At 38.3% G+C, this 15,453-nt stretch overlaps 1 protein-coding gene and 1 long non-coding RNA gene across 2 annotated transcripts; one reads left to right on the top strand and one right to left on the bottom strand.

The window, feature by feature from the left end:
- Positions 1-1,899: 1,899 nt before the first annotated feature.
- On the bottom strand, positions 1,900-3,025 carry LOC120740501. The gene is made up of 2 exons (XR_005697492.1): positions 2,797-3,025; positions 1,900-2,104 (listed from the first exon to the last, which is right to left on the bottom strand). It is a non-coding gene; the product is annotated as an uncharacterized LOC120740501 (long non-coding RNA).
- A 3,613-nt stretch (positions 3,026-6,638) lies between these two features.
- LOC120743940 (protein NLRC3-like) lies at positions 6,639-15,443 on the top strand (the record flags this gene model as incomplete). Its single annotated transcript, XM_040048365.1, has 6 exons — positions 6,639-6,826; positions 7,212-7,349; positions 8,593-8,652; positions 11,331-11,438; positions 12,903-13,138; positions 13,936-15,443. Coding segments are annotated over exons 2-6 (2,046 nt in total), but the record flags the coding sequence as incomplete, so codon positions are not given.
- Positions 15,444-15,453: the final 10 nt, after the last annotated feature.

Raw genomic sequence — 15,453 nt, forward strand, 5'->3', positions numbered from 1 at the left:
TCTTCATTTCTTCATTTCCAGTTAATACTTGTTGTTATTGTGTATATATATTTATATCTCTTCATACATTCTTATACAGTTCTATACTGTGTATTGTGTATTTTGTTGTACAGTTATTTTATTTTTCAACTTTAATTTATATATTTTATTTTATTCCTTCCTAGTTAAATTTACCCTTTTTAATTTTCATATTTATTTCCTATCTTATTCATAGCCTTTTCTTTTTTTCTTTAGGTCACGAGCAGTTGTCTAAGCATTTCACTGCATATCATACTGTGTATGACTGTGTACGTGACAAATAAAATTTGAATTTGTTATGGAGCTGAACTGGAACCATTCAGACACTGAGGCCCTCTGAACACATTTTAATTACAGCTGTGCAGAGACACACTGATGACTGACTGGAACACTTTGATTCACATTTTACATCAACACCATCCCCACACATGTTCATATATGGCCACTAGAGGGAGATGTTGGACTTTAAACACTAACATGGATACAGTACAATGATGTTTCCACAGTTTGTTATCAATAAAGAAGATACCAGCTACTCCTGTACAACAAATCTGAACCAGATTTTTGTCAAAACTGTCACAGTCTTTGCTTCTAAACTTTTTACTCTAGTAATTTACAGTTATGTTTTCATTTGACATACTGTATTAACACGATCTAAAATCAGACAAAAAACATAAAATCAGAGTAGAAGAAGTTATATTTTTACTGTAATAACCACAAACATGTTTAATGAATCATATTTCATAACTTTAAATGCAAATATAAATTGTCAATTTTAAAATCCTATCCACAAGTTTTGCAAACAACAATGTTATTTGCATAAATTTACCTTTTACCCCTTTTTTAAATAACCATTTCAAAATATTTACAGAACAATCAGCTGTTATGCATTCAATAAGATGCCACAAATTATTTGAGCCACTCCAAAAAAATTTTTTCTGTCCTCTATAAAGGAGAACATCATGGATTAACTCATTATTTAACTAATTTATTGCTATAAGATGACATTCAGTTTATATTCATGTATAAATGACACAAATCAATATATTAATTAAATCACAGGCAAGTCGATGAACATCATCTGCAGATATATTTGGTAAATGCCCAGGACATCTTGAGAAATGTAAATCACTGCTTAATTCATCTATTTGGTTGACCTGTTTTGGAAAACCCTGCCATAAACAAGGTGCGAGTATCACACCAGAAACGAAGCGCTCTGCAGGAGCTTCCCTACTGGAAGTAGCATGTGTTAAGGGGCACATATCTAGACATTGTGATAAAACTTAACATGTCACAAGACACACTTTAAACATCATGTGATCCACTCTCACTCTACACTTTTATTCGTGACTTCAATATGTTGAAATGAGCTTTGAAGAAACATTTACTGAAATAAAGCTTTCATCATAGGATTCATGAACTTTACAAATAATCGGTGGATTTATCTTCAGTTGTAGATCAGCCTTTATCACTTAGAGCCATCTTAAGTCCGTTTTTCCTATCCTCTCACTCACTAACATCTCATGAGTTTAGATCCTTGCTGTTTCCGATCTGCCCTGTAGGTGGCCTCAGTGTGCATCAAACCATTTACAGACGATTAAGTGTTGTTCATAGTTCATATTTGAATAGAAGACGTCGGACATTGAACGAGTTTAAACACGTCCATCCATCCATGAACGTGCAAGAAATAAAAATAAAGGTTTGCTTCATGTCTGAAATATGTAGAAAATATTCTTGGTATAACAGTTTGGTGCAGATGTTCCAGATGTTCTTGCAGTCTCTCCGTGTTTCACATTAACATGATGTTGTACCAAAGTGAAGCTTTTTGATGTCACTGCAGGAATGTGAATAACTCTAAGATTTAGGAAATAAAACTAAATGGACTTTTTCTCATTTATTTAAAAGAAAGTATAGGAGAGCAACAGATGAACAAGTGTTACTGTAACAGGAAACACAAACACGTCATCAAAGGATCTTTATGTTCATCATTATCGCTGTTTCCTTCTCTTTTGCTGATGGATCTGATTGGCTGGTTCACTCAGAGCTGCTTTCACGGGAGGTCCGGGCATCACACAAACCGCTTTAACTGCACAAAGACGCATCATCATTAAATCATCTGTGTGTTTGATTTATGAAGAAATAATAAAGAAGCGTTCCACAGGTGTACATAAAGCTGCTTCTCACACAAGCTCTGACACTTCAGTGACTTCAATTCCTGAAAAGCTGCAAATAAAAAACTGGGACTGCTATGAACTGCTTATGATGACTGCATTAAGCTCTTTGTGAGGATTTCAGTGTCAGACGTTAAAGCCCCTTTTCCATTACTACCTACTCGGAGGGACCTTTGTGACAGGTCGGCACTAGTCGACACCCTTGTTATAAACAAACTACTCCTGTTTAATTAATGATCAGACTTATGCATTGTGAAGGTGCAGCAGTTGACCTTTGACCTCTGAGCTCCAGCCAAACACCCTTTATGATTTGTCAGGGATGAGCTGTTTTCAGTCTCTTAATCTGAGCCCCCTCCCACCTGTCCTGCTTCAGCTCGAGTCCTGACTCCTTCCTGGAAGCAGCTCACCTGTGTGTCCGTGTTTAATGTATAGAAATTATTATTTGTACAGAAAACCCAGCGTGGACTCAACGTCTAAAACAAACATAACTATTTTTAAAAACAACCTCGGAGGCTTGGGGATGAACTGAGGACCTTCCACATGTTGAACAGCTGCAGTTAAACTGCTGTGAACATTAATAAGGATTTGTGTTGCTGTAGCTGATTACCTGCAGGTTTCCTTAGGGCAAAATTATTCTTATGAAGCTGCAGCCCAGAAATCTTCATTTTATAGTTACCCTGTACAAAAAAAAGAATATTGTAAAATCTCTATCCCTCCAAAGATGTAGCTGTAATTACTGTTTTCCTTTCTACAGAAAGTGGAGGCTGATTTTAATGCAGTTTTTAATAGATTATGGTATTTTAAGTTCATATATGTATGGTTTTATGAAAATGTTTTAATTTAAACTCATGTTAGAGCTGAAATAAATCCAGTCATCTGTGTGAAATGATAATAATAAAATAATAATAATAAACCCATTGATGCCATTAATCTACTGAATAAATAGATTCATTAAAACTGAGGTCATTTAAAAGACTTTGTGAAAGTTTGGCATTGAAGCTGCTAGGTTATGTTTGGAAACAAGATCCTGGTTTAGATTAAAATGCAATTGATAAGCTTTGTTTTGTTGGTCACCATGGTGACACTCTCCACTTAAAGTGCATTACTTATGAATTAATGGCATGAATAAAACTGTCATGGTCCGATCAGCCCTCGCCTGGCTCAGGGGCGGAGCGTGGGGGTGGCTTACTGGGCTTAAGCCCGGGTTGTTTTGTCAGAAGCCCGGGGTATTTTGGAGTGTAATTTTTTCATAGTTAGATGCCTGGCTGACAACTGTATAAAACAAAAAGTACACACAATATTCGAAGCACATAGTGCACACTGTGGGAATTTACGACTGTGCGTGAATCCCCCCTGATATTGGTATGATCCGAGCTCAGGCACTAAGCGACTTAGTGAGGGGGCGGGGCAGCTGCTGCCCGTGAGTGCGCTGTTGGAGAGACGGAGCCAGCCATACTAAGGAGAGCTTAAGTTTGACCAGGTACCAAAACAAATCATTGGTACCGTACAAATAATGTAAATATGACGGTGCATCACGAAAGATTGATACCAAACTGATCACTTGACCAATATTACATTACTTGCTCTTCAAGTGAATCAACAAATGGCGAAATGAAAAGCCGAACAAATGCTATTTTTTTAGAGAGTCTTAGCTTACTCTACTGTGTTTATTTCATATTTTCAGTTCTTACCCTCCCCGACTAAATCGGTTTCAGTTATGTACTGAAACATAAGAATGGGCATTAGAGGCTTCTTTCAAAGAAAAAACTCAGGTAAATGTTATTTTATATATTATGCTTTGTATGTTGTTCAGTAATTTCTATGCAAAACAAGAGGGATTTCAGTACACAGCAGGATATTCACATTTGTAACCAGATATTTACACTTTAGGGAGAAAACATAAAACATTTTTACTGTACAACATCAATTTAGAGTAAACTTTTGTTTTAGATAAATATTGAAATATATTTTGAATTAGTTAAATGTCAGAATAAAGAGAGAGCTTTCTGTTTTTTATCACTTTGATCAAATTTAGGAGTACATATACACTAAGTTTATTGTTAATTAATAATAAACTCCAGACGATTCCATTCTGAGCTGAAGAAGCTTCTGATTGGTTAGTAGAGTCCATGTGAGTAAACTGGTGGCACAGCTGTGGATGCATATAAGGCAAAACACAGAGCCTGTTTCTGTGACATGGGAAAATCAAGAGATGTCAACCAAACCACCAGGAAAAGAACTGTGGAGCTCCATAAGTGTGGCTCAATTTGAATACAATTTGGTTCCATTTGCAATTAAGAAATACAGATAGTTTCTCTCTTTACTCTTAAAGTTAACAAATATGTTTTTTATATTTATCTAAAAAAATAAACATTTAGTCTGATTTGATGTTACAATTATAAAAGTGTTTTTATCTGAAGAGTTTGTAAATATCTGTATATTTGATGATTGTCAGCACAAAGAGAGAGAGAGAGGAACAGAGAGGGAGAGAGAGAATGAGGACAGAACAGAGATGAACAAGAGCAGGTGAGACACACATGTTAGTCAAATGGTCGTTTACCAAAAGTATCACCGTATCATAGGTCCTCATGTATCTCGTACCTAGTGTTTCTTTTTAGGTTTGTTATTTTTCAAATTCTATATTAAGTTATGCAGGCTCGTTTGCACAACAAGGCTAAATAATTATATAAACTTTTCTCAATCTAAATATTGTACTTTGGTAGAATTAAAAAAAATAAGTGTAGTGCAGGTCTATGATGATTTTTAGTGCTACTATCATCTAGTTCTGATTGTGGTTCTGTCTTGGTTAAATCCCAAGTAGTCCTGATTTTGAACTGTTGTAGTCCTGTTTTAGTTCTGGATCAGTTCTGGGTCTGGTTGAATTGGGGTTTAGTCCTCGTGTCTTGATACAGCCCTGACTTTGTTCTGCCTTGCTGCTTAATTAAAAAAACTAGTTTATGGTGTCCTGCATGTGTGATATATATTTTTCCCTATATGAAGTCATTCTTTTATAACAAAACTCAAAACAGAGCCTATTAATCTTTCAGTCATTTCTACACCCCCCCTATAAAAAAAATAAATAAATAAAAAATACCACATGCATACTACCCTTTAGGGCTAAGCCCCGGGTGTTTCAAATGTCTGGCTCCGCCTCTGGCCTGGCTGCCTGCCCATGTGTTATTGTGTGCATGTCGCTCCCTTCCCCTCTCCCTCTAGCAGAGTGAAGCTGACCCCCCACCCACTTGAAACGTAAAGGCAAATAGGCGGAGCGGTTAGTGCTACGTTTGTGCAGATTTGTGCAGGTAAAATTAGCGTTTGTGCTGCTACGGTTTCCGAGATATTAAACTTTATTTTATAGGTCATTCAAAGGTCACCATCCCCCCAGACTGCTCCAAAACGGGCCAAAATGGTCTACTTTTTTAGTGCTACGTTTGTGCTGATTTGTGCAGGTAAAATTAGCGTTTGTGCTGCTTCTGTTTTAAAGATATTAATGAAAATGAAAAGGTCAACCAGCCCCCCCACATTACCCAAATCCAACAAAAGTGGTATCAAACGTTTGTGCTACGTTTGTGCTGGTTTGTGCTGCAAAGATTTTCGTTTGTGCTGCTATCATTTTAAAGATATTAATAAAAATTTCTAGAGGTCATCAGAGGTCAACCAGCCCCCCCACATTAATTAAATCAAACAAAATGGGTGTCAATCAACTGTGCTACGTTTGTGCTGCTAAAATTTTCGTTTGTGCTGCTTCTGTTTTAAAGATATTAATGAAAATGTAAAGGTCAAAAGGTCAACCAGCCCCCCCACATTACCCAAATCCAACAAAAGTGGTATCAAACGTTTGTGCTACGTTTGTGCTGGTTTGTGCTGCAGAAATTTTTGTTTGTGCCGTTATTATTTTAAAGATATTAACAAAAATTTCTAGAGGTCAACCAGCCCCCCCATATTAATGGAATCAAACAAAATTGATGTCAAACGTTTGTGCTGGTTTGTGCTGCAAAAATGCTTGTTTGTGCTGCTAACATTTTAAAATGTTTAATAAAATAACGTCTTGATGCGTGCTTAATCATCCAGGTAAGTAAATCCCAAAAGGTTGATTCTGTTCATCTGGACATTTTCAGTTGGAGAAACGTTTCGTCACTCATCCAAGTGAAAGCCTAGCATAGCCTGTAACGTTATTATGACGGACACATTTTATGAGTGAACTTGACTTTAAGTGTCTTACAGGTTTCTTTGAAAAATACTTTCTTATATCCAGGTTCTTCCTCTTTGCTGCCATCCTCCTCTCCTCCTCGCAGCGCAGGTTTGCCGCTGCTAAAACTAAACAGAGCTCCCTGAAAGGCACAGCCAATCACATTGGCCATATTTGTCACATGACGTAGGACTCCAGTAGCGGACGTAATTTAACTCTTTCTGCACCGCTGGGTGAATGAGACGTTGACAGATCGTTTTTTCTATCGGGTTTGTTTTTCTTTACTCGAAGAGTTTAAATTATTGGTGGGGACATGTCCCTTCCGTCCATGCCAAATCTACGCCCTTGCGATTACCCGACACACGCTTCGAAGCTTCGAGCGTACTTTGAATCGGATCAGTATCACAAGTACGCATGACAACAGAAGCAAACGTGAAGCTGAATCAAGGTGGGTGTCTTGTCAGCCTCTAAGTTAGGGAAGTGGGCAGACTGCGGGCGTAGCCTGCAGGGCGTGGATGTTTGGCCTTACTGGATACTGGGAGGGAATTGAATTTGTGATTTCCGCTTCAAAGGTGTGTGGTCTTCTCACTACACTATCCAGCTGCTGCGTAGTGTAGTTTACTGAATTTACGAGGTTCACTTAAAGGCATGATGAATCGTAGCCTACATAACCACACAGGTACAAAAAGGAAGAGAAGTGAGATGCACCAAAATAAAAGCAATATATTTTGGGTGTGGCGCTTCATTTTCTTCCCTTTTGTTTGACTTAACAGACTTGCTTGTACTGGCGCTTTGTTCTGAGTTCACGTCAGTCTTTGTGGTTTGCTTCTCAGATTCATGATGAGTGTTCCTGTAGATGAAGAGAAAGACAAAGCAGAGTCTGCAGGGTCTAGCAGTCTGCCCATAAAGAGTGAACAGTCCAAAGGAAATTTACTGATCTTCAGTTTTGAACCTGGATCCGGAGAGAAAAGGTAAGAGAACTACTGCTAACTCCTTTACGATTTATGTTCATTATTTCTATTCATTTTTTTTGTTCTTAATGGTTAACTTTATGTTAAAATATTTCCTACAAATATTTTTATTGTTGTATGTAATTTGAATTAACCTAGCATTTAAGCAATAATTTGATAAATTTCCAGGTAAATGATGGAAAGACAAGAACACAGCTTTACTGTTTCTACCAGAATTCTCGCCTTCATTTGAAAGATCAATCCAAATAGCATGAAATGCATTCCTCTTTCCTTTTAGCTGTATTGTAACTAGTGAGCACAACTTCCCAGTGTTACGAAAAAACCCAAGAGCTTCAATTTCAAAGCTTTTTTTTGTTAAAGCTCGATTTCTTTTCCAGAATTTTCATATCCAAATAAACACATATGACCAATCAGATTTAGCAACACGTACGCTCATAGCTCAAACCACGCACTGGAATATGTAGTGATATACAATGATATGGAAATAGTAAGACTATTTTACCTGCTCTATGAAATTATTTCTTACTGTTTTCGGATGTCGTTTAATTTCCAATTCAACATTAATGAATCAATGGTACGGAAGTGGAGGAAGCGCAGTTTTTGGCTTTCCTCATATTTCGCAACATGCTTCGTCTCTTTGTGATACTGTCGCCCAACATAATTTGCAGATGATATTGCTCGCAGCTGCTGTGATGCTTTTGTCCAAAACAGGCGCAGTTTGATGACACCATCAACATGCGCTGTCACGGTAGAGCCGTATAGTCAAAATCTCTACCGTTGGCCAAATTCATATTGTTGCTACCGTATACCGTTTATACCGTTACTTACTTTATTACAAGAGTTTCTAATGATCTTTAATCTCATTTATTGTCCGTATGTTGCTGTGAAGCATAGTAAACTATAAAATCTCATGGAGTTTTCCACCATCATTACCTTTCTTACAGTTTCTTCTTTGTCTTAATGAAAAGGACATGCCTTTTGGGACAATTGATTGTTTGTAATGACAGAAAAACTGTTGCCTGTGGGTTTTGTTTTTTTTTGTAATAAATCCATTTACTAGAGAGTGACCCTAAGTCACTTTTGGTGTACCATCTTTTCCTGAGTAACAATCAGATATTCACTCACAGAAAGACCTTTCAATGGTAATTGTTGAGTTTTTGGCATGAAATGAATGAAAACATGGTTGTGTTTGCAGAAATCAAGAAATAGCACCTCAAGACCTGTCACCTGTGTCTATCAACAGTGACAAGTCTAAAGAAGAATCTCCATACTTCAGTGATGAACTTGGACCCTCAGACACAGGGTAAGAACTAATTTCAGAACTGAGTAATAATCTTCTGCAGAGCCAAGCCAAGATTATTTTAAAGCACTTTAAAAGCAATAACCACTGAACAAAGTGGTGAAGGAAGAAAAAAGAATAGAAATCAAAATATATTTTTAATAAATAAATAAAACAAATGTAAAATAAACTCTACAATCAATAAAATAAAAATGCAAAATGCAGTAATACAATATAAGATACAGTTAAACATGAGTAAAACAAAAGTACAAACAGGTAAAATAAATGAACAACATTAGCTTGTCAAACTGAGTCAAATACCGAGCCGAAGAGGTAGGTTTTAAGGAGGGATTTAAAAATTGGCAGTGAAGAGGCAATCTCAAATGGCAATGAATTCCACAATCCTGAACCCAGTATGGCAATGCCATGACACATCCAAGAGCAGTTAGTCAGCTGATCTGAGTGACTGGGAAGTAGATCGCGGATACAAGCAGCGGAATTGAGCTTCCTCCGAAGGGTGGCTGGCCTCTCCCTTAGAGATAGGGTGAGAAGTTCGGCCATCCGGGAGGGGCTCAGAGTAGAGCCGCTGCTGCTCCACATCAAAAGGAGCCAGCTGAGGTGGTTCGGGCATCTGACAAGGATGCCCCCTGGGTGCCTCCTGGGTGAGGTGTTCCGGGCATGTCCCACCGGGAGGAGGCCTTATCTTAAAGATGAACTCAAAAAGTTCTCAGAGACAGGTATGATCTGAACCCCTCCAAAGTAGTGGCATGAATCCCGACATAGTGATATTAGAATATTATGATTCATTGATTGTGAAACAGCTGATTCAAAAGCAGCTGTTTAGTCTAAGAGAACTAAGATCCCACCCCTGAATCTGTAGTCAGGAGGTTGTCATAAGAACTGTCAGTGGGGCAGATTCTGTTCTACGAAGAGACTTAAAACCAGACTTAAACCTCAAGGACATCATTTGACTTTAAACAAATTTCTCCAGGAGAAAGAAAAGCAAGCCTGGAAATAGGCCTAATTTGAATGAATCAAGATTCAAACTGGTCAAAAGCAGCAGAGACGAAGAGAGAATATAGATATGATTGGATTTAACGAAAAGATTGCAGGAAAATGTGAGAAACGAAGGAATTTTTCTAACATAATCCCTTCATCTCAGGGGCTCTAAAGTAACTGGACAAATTAAATAACTGAAAATAAAATGTTGATTTCTAATACTTTGCCAGCAAACAATGACAGCCTGAAGTCTTGAACTCATGGACATCACCAGATGCTGGGGTTTCCCCTTTTATTTTTAATGCTCTGCCCCCCAGTCAGTTTGACTGCATTTAGCTGGATTTGAGCAGATAGTACTTTATTATTATTATTATTATTATTATTATTGACGATTGTATAAAATTGGGGCAAAGGCTTCAATGCACTTCACTCTGGCGGGAAGACGAAGCTACAGGAGAGTGTCACGATCTGAGGGGACAGACCGTGCGGTGGTGTGTGTGGTGGACCCAGGTGCGAACACAAGAGAGTAGACCGGAGTAAACTTAAACTGAAAGCGAGCCTTTATTGTGGCTGATGACAGGTCTCAACACAAAGCAGAAACACTGTGACTAAACTGAACCTAAACTAAACTGGGAAACAGATACTGATAAACTAAGGAGACTCAGAAAACCATGACGATGATTGTACAGACTGGCTGACTGGCTGTCTCTCAGCTGGCTTCGAATTATCTCTGGATGCCGTCTCTCCTAACAAGACGAGGCTTTCCCTAGAAAGTTTCCCAATTATCTACAAAGCTCACATTGTTTTTTTGGACACCACTCAGACCACCAGCAATTTAAGGAGAACCTGATCTACAATTTACTCTTAACTAGCACTTTGAGGGTTTCTTAGTGTCTCCTACTCTGGCCCCTATGTTCCCTTTTCACCTTTACCCAGGGGCCTGGCTGGCCATGTGTTTTTCAAAGGTTCTGAGCTGGGTCTCCAAGTCATTGGTCCTGGCCTCAGGAGCTGGAAAAAGGGCTACATTTATTAGAACTACCAGTATTAACTAAAAGAAGCTGAGGAATAACCAAGCATTTTACACACAGAGCAGGAATGTGAAGAGGCCATGCTGCTAGTGAGTTGACTATGAGCTAAGCTAAGACTAAGATATCATTAGAAGGTGATTCAATTGAGTTTGGTCTTTGGATAAAGCACAAGATTACGTTATGGAATAAGATGTCTTCCAAGAGTTTTTAATTAAATGAAACATACAGATAAGCTACTCACATCTCTGCTGTGTATTGGGACAGGAAGAGAGAGAGGCAACACCAAGTCAGAGCACCACCACCAGGAAATATGCAGTCTATACTGCTTAGATTGCTTAACATCTATGATGTGTTCCACTGATGTCTGACTGCATTGTGATTCACAGTTTTATTAAGTAGATGAAATTTGCAAAGATAATTCTGTTTTTATTCACCAGAGAAAGAGTTAAGAGGAAAAGAAACAACTTGACTGCAGTACCAGCACTACCTGCTGCTCTTCTGTTCCATGAACTCTAGCCTGTCCATCTAACTTTGAGGAAAAATCTTATGTTTTTAGCCTTGTGAAACATGCAGCCATCCCTTCATAGTCATTGATATTTACTCACAGAAACACCTTCCATAATAGGTAATGAATTGGTTTTTGAAGTGAAATGAATAAAAATATCTCGTTTGCAGAGGTCAGAGAAAAGCATATCAGGTATCCAGCTGTTTGTCTATGAAGAGTGACTGGTCCAAAGAAGAAGCTCCGTACTTCAGTAATGAACTTGGATCTTCAGACACAAAGTAAGAACCTGATGTCATGTGAGTGATTCTTTTACAACAAGCAAACCTACAATTTTTTTTTTTGTTTTGAGTTTTTTTTAAACCCAGCAACAAGGAAAATGGTTACACATAAAACCAACACTGTAGTGCAATGACGTGGTGCAGACATTTACCATCAGTTAACACCAGGTATACATCACCTCGATGTCCTCCATTGTTGTCTTAGGTTTGTGTCACATACAAAGAACATCATGGGACTTTTGGGCTGCATTGCTATAAGTCTGTGAAGGTTCTCAGTCATCCAGACACTTTTCTTTGCAAGCTCCTTTGACTTGCTATAATAAGCCCACCCACATTGATGTTTTACTCAGTTGTTGTTGTTATGGAAAACTATCATAGCACAGTGGAGTAGAGTCGAGAAGTTGAGCCAAGTAGGTGATAGTGGAAAGGGGGCATAAGGCTAGACTGTGAAACACCATAGGGCATTCATCTTTTTTGGGCGATGCTTCTGCAAGCTTCTTCTTTCTGTCCCTACCTTCAGCTTTGTGGCCACAGGTTGGAGTTGGAAATTGATCAGTAGATTGACCAGTAAATTGACAGCTTTGCCTCTTTCTCTTTTCTCTTTCCCACAAGAAACCTCAGTGAAAGAGCGTTAGAATGAGTCATCTTTTTCGGGGAATGTGCCTCATTAATGTTAAGTTCCTGTCCTAGGGGTAACCTGGACATAACATGATGCACAACTCCCAACTCCAACCACACCCAAGAAAAGGGCAGCAACACAGCAAATCAAAAGGCCATTCAGCAGTTTATCAGGGTCAGTAGTGAGAAAAATGCCAAAACAAGTAACAAAAGTCTCTAATATTGCCCAGTGTTACCTAACCAAACATAAAAACAAACAGAAGACAAATCTCTAAACAAAGCCATTAATCAATAAGGAGAAAAAAGTTCAAAAAAAAAAAAAAGCTTTTCACTGTTGTGGCGCTCAATTATATACAATGTAATATTCACAATTAGCTATTTGCAAAAAAATGGTGGCTTACAATACAAACCACACAACTTGGTCTACTCCTCTGATGGGAGGAGACAAAAAAACAGCAGACATGATTCTGGATCATAATGATGTTCTTATCCTGCACAAGAATTTGATTTGTAATTTGTTCATGCCAGACATACAATTTTATTTTCTTCCCACTGTGTTTGTGTGTGAAAATTGTGTCAGAGGGAGAAGCCAGGATAATGTTTTTATGTTTTATTAAATAAATTCAGGCTGAATATCTGAAGTTTTGAATATTGTTTCCATGAGAAATTTCTTTAATTTTATTTACATCTAAAGCTCACCATGCTGTGAGAATAAAGGAAAGTGTTAGTTAAAGTAAAAGTTAAAGTTAAAGACTGTTAGAATGCATTATAATGTCAAATCTGGATGGTTTGTTTTTTCAAAAACAGTGAGCAAATAGTTTTACTAATAAAGAAATGTGTTCACAGAAAGAGTAAAAGGAGTGGTGTATGTGAGGAGGAGCAGCTGTCCTGCTGTGCTGTGTGTCAGGACGTCCTGAAGGATCCAGTCTCTACCAGTTGTGGACACTGGTTCTGCAGACAGTGCATCTCCGTATACTGGGACCAGTTGGCTTCATCAGAAGACTCCTCTTGTCCTCAGTGTGGAAAAAGATCCAGAACCAGAGCTGGACTACAGACAGCTAATCAGAGCAGCTGTGTACAAAGTAAGACTGAACATTTGTCTGCTGATGGACTCATTTCTAAAAACCTGATGGAAATATTAACATTTCTCCACAGCAGCACAGTGGTATGGTATGGAACGCCAGGACTGCCATAATGAATTAATTAAATACACCATTAAATAATTAATTAAATGTGTCAATAATTAATTAAAATGTGAAATACATAAATAATTAATTAAATGTGTCAATAATTAATTAAAATTGGAATTAATTAATTAAATAAATAGTTATGACACATGTAATTAATTAATTATTGACACAATTAATTATTTATGTGTTTCACATTTTAATTAATTATTTATGTGTTTCACATTTTAATTAATTATTGACACATTTAATTAATTATTGACACATTTAATTAATTATTTAATGATATATTTATTTATTTCATTTTGGCAGTCCTGGCGCCTGGCTCTCATCTTGAAATAATTTTATCTGTCAGCCTGGATTTTGGTAATTTTTAAAAGCAGAAATCCATGACAACAGATGGCTATTTTCTGCTTCTTAAACAATGCAGTCTTCAAAAATGTAGTGATGAAGGAACTGAGGCAGTGATCGGTTTGGACATGCAGCTACAGCTACATCTGCTGAGGCTCAGTCTGCTGTTTCTGCGTTTTCATGTAACACAAACACTGGCAGACCTCCTGGAGACTGATAGGAAAATTGTATTTATTTTATGTTTTCTAACAAAATTGTTTAATTATGGAAAGAAAAAATAAGTCATTTTAGAGGAGTTATGGCTCCAGAAAAGATGACAGTATCACATTTCTATCTTTCAGCAAATGTTGGTTTACAGGAGGTTTCAGATGAACATAAAATCAGTCTGAAGACACGGTGTCAACATGTGATTGAAGGAACTGATGAAACGGGAACTAAAACTCTCCTTAACAAGATCTACACTGACCTCTACATCACAGAGGGACAGAGTGAAGAGGTTCATATCCAACATGAGGTGAGGCAGCTGGAGACGGCTTCCAAAATGGATGCTCTCCATGACACTCCAATCAGGTGCCAGGACATCTTTAAAGCCTTGCCTGATAAACAGAGACCAATCAGAGTGGTTCTGACAAATGGCTTCGCTGGTGTTGGAAAAACCTTCTCAGTGCAGAAGTTCAGTCTGGACTGGGCAGAAGGCTTGGAGAACCAACACATCAGTGTGGTGGTTGTGCTTTCATTCAGGGAGCTGAACTTGGTCAGAGATGAGCAGTACAGTCTTCTGGAGCTGATCCATGTTTTCTATCCAACATTACAGAGCGTCACAGCAGAGCAGCTCACTGTGTGTAATCTTTTGTTCATCTTTGATGGCCTGGATGAAAGCAGATTTTTGTTGGATTTCACCAACATGAAGCTGGTGTCTAATGTCACACAGAAGTCATCATTCAGTGAGCTGCTGACAAATCTCATCCAGGGGAATCTGCTTCCCTCTGCTCTCATCTGGATAACTTCCCGACCTGCAGCAGCCAATCAGATTCCTCCTAAATGTGTTGACAGGGTAACAGAAGTACGAGGCTTCACTGATGCCCAGAAGGAGGAGTACTTCAGGAGGAGATTCAGTGATGAAGATCTGTCCAGCAGAATCATCTCCCACATGAAGACATCCAGGAGCCTCCACATCATGTGTAGAATCCCAGTGTTCTGCTGGATCACTGCTACAGTTCTGGAGCACATGTTGACTACAGAGGAGAAAGCAGAGCTGCCCAAGACCCTGACTGACATGTACTCACACTTCCTGCTGGTTCAGACAAAGAGGAAGAAAAACAAATACCATAAGGGACATGAGAAGTTGTTTGTTGAGACAAGTCCACAGGTGCTGACGGAGGCCGACAGGGAAGTTCTTCTGAAGCTGGGGAGGCTGGCATTTGAACATCTGGAGAAAGGAAATATCATGTTCTACCAAGAAGACTTGAAGCAGTGTGGTCTGGATGTTTCAGAGGCCTCGGTGTACTCAGGAGTTTGTACAGAGATCTTCAAAAAGGAGTTTGGAATCTTCCAGAAACCAGTTTACTGCTTTGTTCATCTGAGCATCCAGGAGTTTCTGGCTGCAGTCTACATGTTCCACTGTTACACCAATAAGAAGACAGAGGTGCTGCAGGACTTCCTAGGAAAAGAAAACAGTGAGAATTTGCAGAAAAATACTAATGGACGTGATAACAAATATGATAGTGATGAAGATGAAAATCACGAAGAATCAGATCATGATGATGATGATGATGTTCGAGATCGTCATGATGATTATGACGATGATGATGATGATGTTCGAGATCGTCATGATGATTATGATGACGATCGTCATGATG

Source organism: Simochromis diagramma, unplaced genomic scaffold, assembly GCF_900408965.1.
Source record: "Simochromis diagramma unplaced genomic scaffold, fSimDia1.1 OVJJ01000393.1, whole genome shotgun sequence".
Classification (NCBI taxonomy): domain Eukaryota; kingdom Metazoa; phylum Chordata; class Actinopteri; order Cichliformes; family Cichlidae; genus Simochromis; species Simochromis diagramma.